General features: G+C 31.9%; 1 protein-coding gene across 1 annotated transcript; it reads left to right on the plus strand.

The window, feature by feature from the left end:
• The first annotated feature begins 5904 nt into the window (after window positions 1–5904).
• LOC148612690 (C-type mannose receptor 2-like) lies at window positions 5905–10811 on the plus strand. Its single transcript, XM_088590546.1, has 5 exons — window positions 5905–6205; window positions 7808–7978; window positions 8602–8785; window positions 9806–10017; window positions 10459–10811. Exons 1-5 carry the CDS (start codon window positions 6154–6156, stop codon window positions 10677–10679), a joined length of 840 nt encoding a protein of 279 aa, XP_088446672.1. The 5' UTR covers window positions 5905–6153; the 3' UTR covers window positions 10680–10811.
• The last annotated feature ends 934 nt before the right edge of the window (window positions 10812–11745 follow it).

Raw genomic sequence — 11745 nt, forward strand, 5'->3', positions numbered from 1 at the left:
ATAACTTGTCTACATCAGATTATAATATAAACCTTGATAATAATACGCAACGTAATTAAAGTACACTTATTTCAAAGAGACAATAATCTTTTTCGGAAATTTCAGTTTCGTCTTCTCTTGTTGTGGTGTTAGTACGTGTTATTATATATCAATCGACACTCTAGCGCTGAGAGGTACCTTCTGCTCCAGAAATTTTCAAATATATATACAATTGTACTACTTTATTCAAAACAAATTTTTATTTGCTCAAAACAAAATTTATTAGACAAAAGTTAATCCTACTTATTTATATACGTTTGTTCAATAACTTTTCAAACATGTTTAACCTTGTCATCTTTATCTCTTAGATAGATAAAGTTGCTGGTAAGCAAGACATTCTTTTACGTATAATTTGCAAACCGTCATCAGTCAATCTATCATTGTTCTTTCTATTCAGAAGAATGTAATCAAGGGACAAAGTCCAGACGAGGAAAATAGACACACAACAAAAAACATAAAATAACCAAAATTGTACGTACAAAGTAACAAAAGTAAATGAACAACTCGGACTGCACTACAAACTCGGAGCATGGACCAGGTGCACCAGTAGGGTAAGCATCCTCTGCTTTTCTAGAAACATCATGAAAAGTACAGTCCAGGGTAGATGAAAAAGGAAAGGAAAACTATGACCCGTTGAACAAATCAGTTCTCACGGTACAAATGGATACACAGTAACGATCCACGAGTTCATGATGACGACCATGTAAAACTTCTGTAGTGATGACTTCAGTCTTGTAGCAATAAATAAGGTAGAAATGATCGGCTTACCCTAGACGATCAAACTATCTCTGAATGATAAAGAATGTATCAAACAATTTTTTCACGAAGAAATTATTTAACCGTTTATTTCATCCCCTGTTATAGGGGTACTATATAGTATGGTTAATTCTGGAATTTCACCTTTTTAATTATTGAAATAAGGCATTCTAAGCCAGTAAAAATGAGATCTGTTTAGTTCCTTTTTCTGAATAAGATATATATGTGGGTTTTTTTTTTTTCAATCCTCGAATGTTGAGGTTTAAGAACTTAAGTACCAGTCCATATAAAATTCAGGCAATAGTAATGTAATGTAATGCCTAATGTAATGTTTATTCATGGTGTAAAAAAACAACAAACAAATGAGGGTTTTTTGGTCTACATATATTATACTTTTGAGTAACAATAATCATTTCTATATTCAGATCTGTATTTTTGAGAAAACCACACACTGATCTTACCCTAAAATCAACCAAATCGTACCAATTCAAGAACGGTAACTCTTTCAATGTGCTAATTTCATTCATAATGTATATTAATTATTATCTCAAAAGTGCAAGAACCAAATGACAAACTAAGACCGGTTTTGTGCTCTGTTATCGTTACTGAGTTAGAAATAAAATTTAAATTTTGGTAAGTTTTTGACATGCATGAATCACCTCCTGTCTGGTTTTTAGAAAGACCGCTACTTAAAAAGTGTATTGGATTGGTGAATATTGTCATAAAGAATGGAAACTATGGTAACATACTGAAAAAAAAACTTTTTATAAACTCTTAGTATAAATCGAAATTATCTTTTCAATACTAATTGACGTCATATTCGATTTTTTTTGATTTTTCTTTTTTCTTTTTGCATTTTAATTTTTAGTTCTTGCTTTATTAAGTACCACAGAAATGAATGTATCCTGTATCTAGTTGATACCTAGTAGAGGTGCAACCAATATACGGCAAGGTTCGTTTTAAATTATACTTGGTTACCCTCAAATATATTTAACTTGTCTATCGATAAATTCTCTACTACATCAAAACACTATATCCGCAAAATTTCAATATTTTATTCTGAGTTTTCCAAAATTATGCTAGGTCAGTTTTGCGAACGTACAATTCGCCTGAATGTAACCGTAGCGTATTCTTTAGTTGAAAGTAAGAAAGAGTGGTCGATTTCATAAAAAATATTGTTAGAATAAATTGTTTGTAAATATCTATAAAAAGCCGACATATCAGTAAAGGAGTAATCAAGGGAACCAAGGGAATAGGGTAATTAAAAAATGTAATCCAGGGACAAAGACCAGACATGGAAAGCAGACATACACAACCAAGAACATAAAGTAGCTCAATTCATAATACAAAGCAACAAAAGCAAATCAGCAACTCAGACTCCACTACTAAAAGGACAGTTCAGAAGCATAAACATTTAAGTACATGTGAAAACAGAAAATAGAGACGAAATACATTTACATTGTAATAACTGATCTTATCCAATAGGACGTCAATTTGATTTAAAGCTTTGCCTATTAGGGACATAGCAGTTTGTACAATTAAAATTTAAATTTCATCGTTTGATGGTGCACCGTTATGTTGTCTCGATGCATACGAACACACGCTTTACATCGGCGTTAAAAGTTCAAACAATCATTTCCTTACAGCATTCGTCACTTCCAAAAGACGTTACTTCCGACATTACGACTTTGAGCCATTAATGATTCAGAGCATCTACATATATAGCGCGTTGCTGAGTCCCTTTGAGTAATGAATAAGTTCACCCTTACAATTTTTTTTTGTCAAATTGACGATCATTTTTTTTTATATAGAAAGCTTGACTTTCTTTTAGTAAGCGCAACTGAATACAGTTCACTCAGAACACATACCGACTAATGACCAGAAATTGTTCACTGGTTGTAATATGTTTTTTAAATGAAAAAATTGTTAATTAAAATCATGAAATGAATAAATTGTTAATTAAAATCATGAAATGATTTCCAATGCTTGGAATGGCGCATATTTCCAATAACTTGGTACAACTTTTTTATGTCGCGTTTGGAATCATTCGCCACATGATTTTCATTACTTCCGTTTGTATGGAATTTACAAAACATTTCAAAAGCTAAATTCATTTTGTTCCATTTGACGTGCCGTGATATGACTGGGTTTAATAAAACCATTTTCTTGTTTCTGGAGTCACTGAAGTAGTATATAAGGAAAAAATATCTCTCCTCAGAGATTTATATTTTTTATTTGAAATTACGTAATATGATTGAGTTGTATAAAACCATATTTTTTCTTCTTTTGAAAAGGTTATAAATATAGTATAAAAGCAAGAGAAGGGAGTAATATTTTTTACAAAATCATTACATTACCGACATGTTTATGGAAGAAAGCCTAATTAGTAATAGTTGTCCTGTATGCAAAAGTTTGTAAATTAAAGATACGCAATGCATTAAGTAAGAGTTGCTTCAACGAATGGTATTACGCAACGACAGAAAACTTTATGAAATGGAGTAACGCTTAGATGATGTTTATGTAACAAATAAAAATATTTTTTAGATATTTTGAGTATTTTGAGTTGCCAGCTAGACAACGTAAATAGAATGGAGTTTTATACTATATTACATATAAAAATGTGAAAGGACGACGATGGGTGCTAGAAGTATAAGAATATAGTTAAACATTATATATATAATTTAACCAAAACGCATTTGTTTTTTTTTTTTTGTTTTTTTTTTTTTTGTTTTTTTTGTTTTTTTTTTTTTTTTGTTTTGTTTTGTTTTTAAATATTCTCCTTCAGACAAGTAGATGAGTCATGTTCAAAGATTGTTAACAAAATATTATAATGATTTAATATGTAGTTGTTTTATTGAGTAAACGTTTAGGACATAACAGACATATGGGCATTGATCAATTGATCACTTTGTAACTTAATACAAGAACCCTTATATTCCAATTTATGACGTGCAGGGAATACGCATTAAAACAACTAATTCTGCCATCTAATTGATAAGTGATTATTTCTGTTATTACGGGAGACTTTCAAGAAACTTCAGGAAAATGCTGTAGATAGGAACAGCCTACAAATAAGAGCTAGATGTATTATTCTTTGACAGATTATAACAAAAGATTTAATTCTGAGCTATTCATCACTTTTCTTCGTAATCGATGATGGTTTCCACGGTTCTCTGTTGTGTACAGTCAAACACCAGCATGGTTCTTGTCAATCGGTCAGTGTGCTTTCTTATATCACAATGCAGTAATAATTTTCTATTTTATTACTGAATAGCAAGAATAGTGCAAAAAGTGCCTGTGTCATATTTATTGTGACTTTTAGTGAGTTTAAAGTGCAAAATCTGGTTTTGTGAAATTTGAATCACTTAAAAACATTCTTCTCTTTTATAATTGCATGTTTGTTCTTCATTAATTTTGTTGTTGTTGTAGGTGAATGAAGAATGGATAGTTCTTCGTTTCTGAAAATTATATTGACAGGAATAGTATTCCTGATATGCAATATATTTGGTAAGTAAAAACTTTTTTACTATAAATCAATTAATTTTCGCGACTAATTTATTTTTGCTATTTTTGTGAGCAAGAAAAAATCATGAAAATAAATCGCCGCAAATATATCTCATTATTACCGAATACATAACTGACTGGTATTGCGAAAAATGAAATATTCGCGATTTTGATTGGGTTGGTGAGTCGTGAAAATAAATTCGTTTTTATTATAGTTAAATTAACCATTTACTGATTAAAAGTTTGCATTTGAAAATGAATTTCAAATTTGAAGCAATGACGATAACACTTTATGTTTTATTGCATTATCGACCTTAGCAAATATAAGTACCAAATATAAGTGGTAATTCAAACAAATTCTTGTTTCAATATTGAAATACCAATTTTCTAAATGTCATTTCGTTCTACCAAACTTCTAGAGATACCAAATTGGTATTTAGTCATAATGTAACTGTCTGCACTTAGAATAAAAGCGAAACAATTAACGTTTAGAAAATAGGCCGTAGGAAAGCATATAAATAAACACATCTTTAACCCGAGTTCATTTACAACACCCCTATTCAGTATTGTTTTAATTGTTATATGATAAAGAAAAAAAAACAACATTGAATGCGCAAGATAACTTATCTTTTGTTATGTATTTTCAGTTGAACTACCATTGTCCTTTTCATACGTATTTCTTTATCTTGTAAAACAACTAAAGCTTAACATGCGCAGAAAAGAAGATTGGAAATGATTCTCTATAGTATAAAGCACTTCTGTATAAAACAATGGCTTTGTGCTTTGTTAATGGTGTCAAGAGGAAGCAATCGTAAAAATCATGCTCAAACGCAAAGTCATTGAACAAGGCATAACAAAGAAATAAAGACCGGAAGTTCAAAAGTTTTGTCAGCTGAATGAAAGAAATGCACTGGATAGATTTAGTGCGATCCATGTAAATGAAAAAATATGAATCAATATGACTCGAACCAGTTCAACAACTAAAATAGTATCAGGACAAACACTTGTTTGTATCTTATACTGTGTAACCTATAGAAATCGTCCCGATTAGCATTTTGATAGTATACTCCTTAAGTTTGACACTTAAATAGAATGATAAGGAATATTCGAATTAGTATCAGTTTCCTTAGTATACAATTGAAAATTTCATGCCGCGGATGTTGTAGTGTTCGTCATGAGGTTAAGGTTATTTCTTCATAGACATAAATATATATATATATATTATAAACGTACATTTTATAATAATAACTATTTGATAACTTATTTAAGAATATGTCACAGATTAGTATTAACTTTGTATTAGTGCATGTTGCGAGTCTTATTTCAAACGTTTCTTTTTCTCATTTTAATGTTTCTAGTAGTACAAAAAGTCTTCGTTAGTTTTTCTTGTTTTTTGGGGGGTATAGGGGTGTTGGTGGATTTTCTCGCAAAAACTGTCTGTCCTATCACTTCCAACAAACTTGGAAGTTGAAAAGGTTTAAGGCATTTGCCATGTGAAATATTCCATTCTTCCTATCTTATTTAAGTATATGTTAGATTCAGATACATAAATTGGTTGCAAAAATACAAACATTTTTATCACCAATTTTATTGTGCTAAATTAACCCATAAACTGTCTGTTTCTTACTCCTGTTTACAGGGTCGACCAATGGTCATGAGAAGCGGGAATTTGCATTTCAACGAAAGGTAACATTTGATAACACTTTTGTTAGCAGTGATATACTATGGACAAGAAAACCATATGATATCTTTGCATGCTCGATAGAGTGCCTTGCTGACCCTCTTTGTAATTCCTATTTCTATGATGGGAGCACTTGCTCAGGATACAATAAGTTGGAACCTGTTGCTGGTGATATGGTGACGTTAACTGGTGTTGTTTTCTACACAAAAAGATTTAAAGCCGAGGGTAAGTCGTACGAGCGAATGGCAAAAAAAGATATATGCTAGATATTCATATCTATTGGATCGTTTGAGCATGGGCTGTATCAGTTGTAATGTTTTCACAATCTTGGAATATTTCATGTATATGCTTAAGGATGAATAACTCTGAATTTGGTAGGGATGGGTTCGAGCGATTTTGTGTTTGTGTCTAAACGTTAACCGCAAATATTGAGGAAAAAAATCATCGCAAAATAAAAAAATACTAATACAGTATAATGTATCAAGATCTATCTGATAATATTTTAACAGTACCGATTTTAAACATTACTTAAATTAAATTGTAAAAAATATATTACTTATGCACTATAATGTGTTAACATATTTAGGCTTGTACTCTCCCTTTTTTAAGACTTATTAAACATATTTAATGTTTGTGTTTTCAAATTATACCTACCGTTTGACTTATATGGTAAATAATAGATTGGAACAGTTTCTGTTGCTTCTTAAATGAAATACACATCATTTCATCAATTGATATATACCAAAACAGTTTGTAACATCAGTGTAATTCACCGTATAAACAAATACCGTATGGCGGGTGTAGAATTTGCGATTTTGAGGCATTAAAGTACCCGAAAAATTTTGGCGATTTTAATTTTAGCGGATGCTAGAAGTTGTGTACTAGAGTAGGACTTAGGACTAATGTATCCACCACGCCATCCGCTATATGGTATATAAAGTATTTTGCCAAAAAGCAGTCAAGTAAGCAACCGTTTTGTACGATATACGAAGTCTACCCCGAAAAAGTAGCTAAAGTAAGCACCCGCTATATGGTATATTGTACGGTATATAATAAATAAGGGTAACAACAAAATTACTAAACAATAATCCGATTCATAATCAAGTCAACTCCAAAATAAATTTGACAAAATAGATATTACATCTCCAGAGTGTCTAGTACTGCAATAGCCCTGTCTTGGTACAGGCATTCCAAACGAAATGGTGGGTTAAATCTACGATTTGCAGCGCGCAAAATGTCAACTTCCATTACGGCGTGAATATATCGCTGGTAATTAAATAGCATTTACATGCTTTATTGTCATAATTAGTAAATCAGTAGTTTACTTTGTAATATCGGTACAAAGACATATTCAGAAAAAAGCAATTATTACTCATTGTTCATAAGAAACTGAATATTTTTTAATAAAAAAAACTTAATAATGGACCTTTTGAGACGCATTCCCCAAATAATGGACCTTTTGTTTCCTCATACAGGAGTCTGTTGTGCAGCTATTTATAGTGTACAAACAATGTAAGTGGTTAGTACTTGATCTAGCATAGGGAATCAATTGTAAAATATAAATAACATATTCAGGAAATGAAGGTATATTGCTGCATATGTAAGGAAAATTTATAATTTAAAATTAAAATCATCTCTTGTATCATAAATCTTAGTACTGAGTTGACTACTGTTGTCGAGATGCAGGACTTACTCTGCAGTATGTAAAGTATCCCCTCCCCCCCCCCAAAAAAAAAAGAAGAAAAATAACTATAGATGCTATAATATCTAAAAGTTCTTATCTGGTAATAGCTTCATATCAATTACATCATATTTTTCTTGTTCCAGTTGAATGTGTTGGATATGGTGCTATAAAGGATAGTGATAACTTTCGCTGTTTTAAGACTGGAACAACCCAGATGTCATGGACAGATGCAGAATTGACTTGTCAAGGGGAAAATGGACACCTGGCAATTCTAGGTTCATCTCATAGTATAAGTCTTTTGTCATCAGTTCCAGGTAATACGCCTGAGTTGGTCGATGTTCTCTTATTTTTATAATATCATTTCATTATTTTGTGTTTATCTGTGTTACCGCCTTTCTAAGGCATTTACATTAATTTTGAAATATCGGTGTTCTCAACTCTATAGTTATCTTTTCATTCATAGTTGATTATCAAGATTGTTCAAGCCTTCTTTGATGAAACTCTCTAAATTTGACAAATTTCCATCCTTTTTTGATACAAATTAATTAACAATAAATGCTTAATTTCTAGCAATTGTACTTTGAAAACAGTCATAAAACCCAAAAGAAAATATTTATTCCTCTCCCTCTTTTGATTTTTGGTTTGTGGATTTCACAAACCGAGTTTTTTTTAACTGAATTCTATTAATATTCCAACATTGACATTCTTATGCATAAAGTGTTAAACATTCGGAGATCATATTTATAAGTAATTAACTAATATATTGGTTTTATAACACTTGCATCACTATGCATTCGAAATTGTAAGAGAGAGTAATGTATTGGATTTTTTTTTTCTATTTTTTTCCATATGTTAAGCTTATCTCATGGCGAAGTTGAGTAAATAAAAAAACTTCAAGATAAAACTTAACTATCCGAACTATTTCTTTCTGTTCCAGAAATTCATTGTGGTTCAGATCATTTTGCTCCTGAGATAAACAAATGTTTCTGGTTAAAAACAACACTAGACTCTTGGACTGATAGTGTCACACATTGTACATCTAATGGAGGCTTACTGGCACACACTTTTCCAGACAACGATACGTATTTTCCTGTTATAAGTGGACTTGGAATAACAGATAGGTAAAGAATGTTAACCATTGCATAAAACAAACGGCGTTATGAGTCACAGTCTTTATGCTTATCAGACAGGAGGTGATACATTTATGTAGAATAGCCACAATAATCCGTTCAAAAATAGTTCCAGACTAAATAACCAGTCTGGATCTGACCGTTGGTTTACATATTAAGACAAAAAAGCATACGAATGATATTTAATAACCACTAGAATATTCACGACGCAATGGAAGAGGGAGGTTTAAGCGCGCAATTAAACCTATCATTTCGTTTTAAATACCTGTGCAGGACCATTGCGGTACCAGCTGCTCGAGTGGTATAATATCTATTTTGCCAGATTTATTTTGGACCGGGCTTGATTATGAAACAGATCAGTGTCCGTTAATTTCGTTGTTACCCTTATTTCCATTTGTATTGCACTTTCGAGACAAAAATTATATAAATTGTATATGTTTTTGTCCTTGATTTGTTTGATTAAATGAAGGGTTATAACATAATTACCGAACTGATGAAATTTTGGCAGTAGTCAAAAGGGATGTCCGTAAAATAAATGGCAGTATCGGGCAAAAACCGGAAAGTTGGAAAACTTTCTATCTGATCAAAAGCCGCTGATGAGACGTTACTTCATGAAACACGTGTACAGCATACTGAATGAAGGGTAATAACAAAATCACCGAACTGATAAAATTTTGGCAGTAGTCATAAGGAATAGCCTACAACGGAAAGTCCGTATAACAAATTAAAAAATCGGGGCAAAATGGAGACGAATATATGATTTTCTCAAAATTATAGATTTAAATACCGAAATGTATATTGACATAAAATATGTCGCATGTAAACCAGCAAAGCGTCGTTTGTTTGGTGGGTTTTACTGTGCACTTGTATCATCCCAACCAATTGAAGAGTCAGAATTTTAAATATATCGGTACATAATACCTATTTATGGCTCATCTCGAAATCCCTTGTCATGTCAAACGAAACAGCATTGAATAACTAAAATGACAATAATGTTTTAAAATTTTGCAGCTCCGACACATGGTGGATTGGATTCGAAGATACTGCTAGTGAAGTCGATTTCCGTGCACCCGATGGTTCACAAATGGTTTGGAGATATCTTGTCGGACTTGTGGGATACTTTAACAAAGATTGTCTTTTTATTAAACCCACTGAAGCGTTTAAATGGGCGGAAGACGACTGTGATGTTGGTTTACACAAAGCAGTATGTGAGAAGGGGCTTTGTAAGTGTATTAAGCAGTTTATAATTAAATTTGAAAATTTATAATAAGTAATTGAATGCTGCAACACACTTAACAAAAATTTCATACCAAAATAACGATCTTTCCGCATACAAGTGTACAATGAAAGCCCCAATTACTGACATAAATAATCAATCTCAATAAAACCGAGGAAGAGCAAACATCAAGCTAAGACTATGAGTTGTTTTGGTTTTGAACACCTCCTGCAATCGCCAACTGTAGAAAATCCAATTATACACAGTTAATAATTTGATTTTTCAAAAACAAATGAAATCATTAACACACACAACGTTGTGAAACTGTCAGAACAAATAACAGAAAACAAGTAAAACATCTAATCCCAGAACGACTCAGTTAGAACTTCTTACATTTTTAGACAAAACTAATCAATCTAAATTTGTTGAATATTTATATCATTCACAGCCTTAAAGTATTGGGTTGGCGGATCAGATAGCCTGCTAGAAAACACGTGGAAATGGAACAATGGGGAAATAATGGATATGAGCCAATGGCATGGGACACAACCGGATGGGAATACCGCTGAGAACTGTGCTGTCCTGTGGTATAATGGAAACGGAAATAAATTTAGTGATGAGGACTGTTCCCAGACTCTTGGCTATATATGCGAGATTCCTTTCAAGTAAAAAAATATTATTGAAATTTTAAGTTTAACACTACTGTTTTGATGATATAAGTCTTTCAATGAGGGAAATATCTTTTGTATCTTTAGTTTGTGTCAAAATGGGGATTGGAAACAGATATTTAGATTTTGAAAATGACGGTATGATAATTATATATAAAAATATTGTTAATACGTTCTTTGTCACATGAATATATTGTCATGGCCATAAGTGCGTGTCTGTATACCACAAGGTGTATTTATGTTAAATAGTGTGGTGTGATAATAGTACTAAGACTGGCATTGCAGATCATTGTTTGGGTTTAAAAAAATGCATGCATACCCCCAGGATAAACATAAAATAAGTTTGCGTAAATGGGCTGTCTAGTGTTCAATTAGGATCATCCTTAGGTGTTTTTTTCGTAAACAATCAAGAGACATTCAAAATGTGATACATGGTCGGAAAGCCTACATATTTTTTTTTTGATATTTTGTTAAAATCGTTAAACAGAAATTAGCAAATTGTTTTTCGTATAACATTTGTTCTTTTGAGATGACTAGTATATGGAATGTATAGTAGTAGAATTAAGGAAGATAACTCTGTAAAAAACACTGAAAGACTATAAATTAAGTAATAAAGGGAACCAAGATTCTATTGGATTTATTGTGTAAATTATTTGTATAAGAACAGACGGATTGGAATGAATCATCAAGCATTCTATCATATAGACCCAGAAAGCAACTTAATAACAAAAATAAAAATGTGTAGCCTTTTGTAGATATGTTTCATATTTCACACTTTGTCATAGTTTTCCTTTCCTCGTTTGTCTACCCTGGACTTGCCTTTTTATGAGCAATTCGGCGGGTGTTTCTAGAAAAGCAGAGGACGCTTACCCTACCGGTGCACCTGGTCCATGCTCCCAGTTTTTTAGTGGAGTCCGTGTTGCTCATTTGCTTTTGTTACTTTGTATGTATGATTTTAGTTACTTTATGTTCTTTGTTGTGCATGTCTGTTTTCCAGGTCTGGTCTTTGTCCCTGAATTACATTCTTTTGATTACCGCTCTAACATTGGTTCCCTTGATTACTCTTG

Source organism: Perna viridis, chromosome 7, assembly GCF_037379345.1.
Source record: "Perna viridis isolate PV_CMFRI_1.1 ecotype Kerala chromosome 7, ASM3737934v1, whole genome shotgun sequence".
NCBI lineage: Eukaryota > Metazoa > Mollusca > Bivalvia > Mytilida > Mytilidae > Perna > Perna viridis.

Bases quoted from the DNA above. Each gene is read 5' to 3' on its own strand.
- LOC148612690 (XM_088590546.1), top strand. From the start codon at position 6,154: ATGGTGACGTTAACTGGTGTTGTTTTCTACACAAAAAGATTTAAAGCC. The intron at 7,979-8,601 runs GTAATACGCCTG...TTTCTGTTCCAG, and splicing joins TCTTTTGTCATCAGTTCCAG to AAATTCATTGTGGTTCAGAT. The intron at 10,018-10,458 runs GTAAGTGTATTA...TATCATTCACAG, and splicing joins AGTATGTGAGAAGGGGCTTT to CCTTAAAGTATTGGGTTGGC.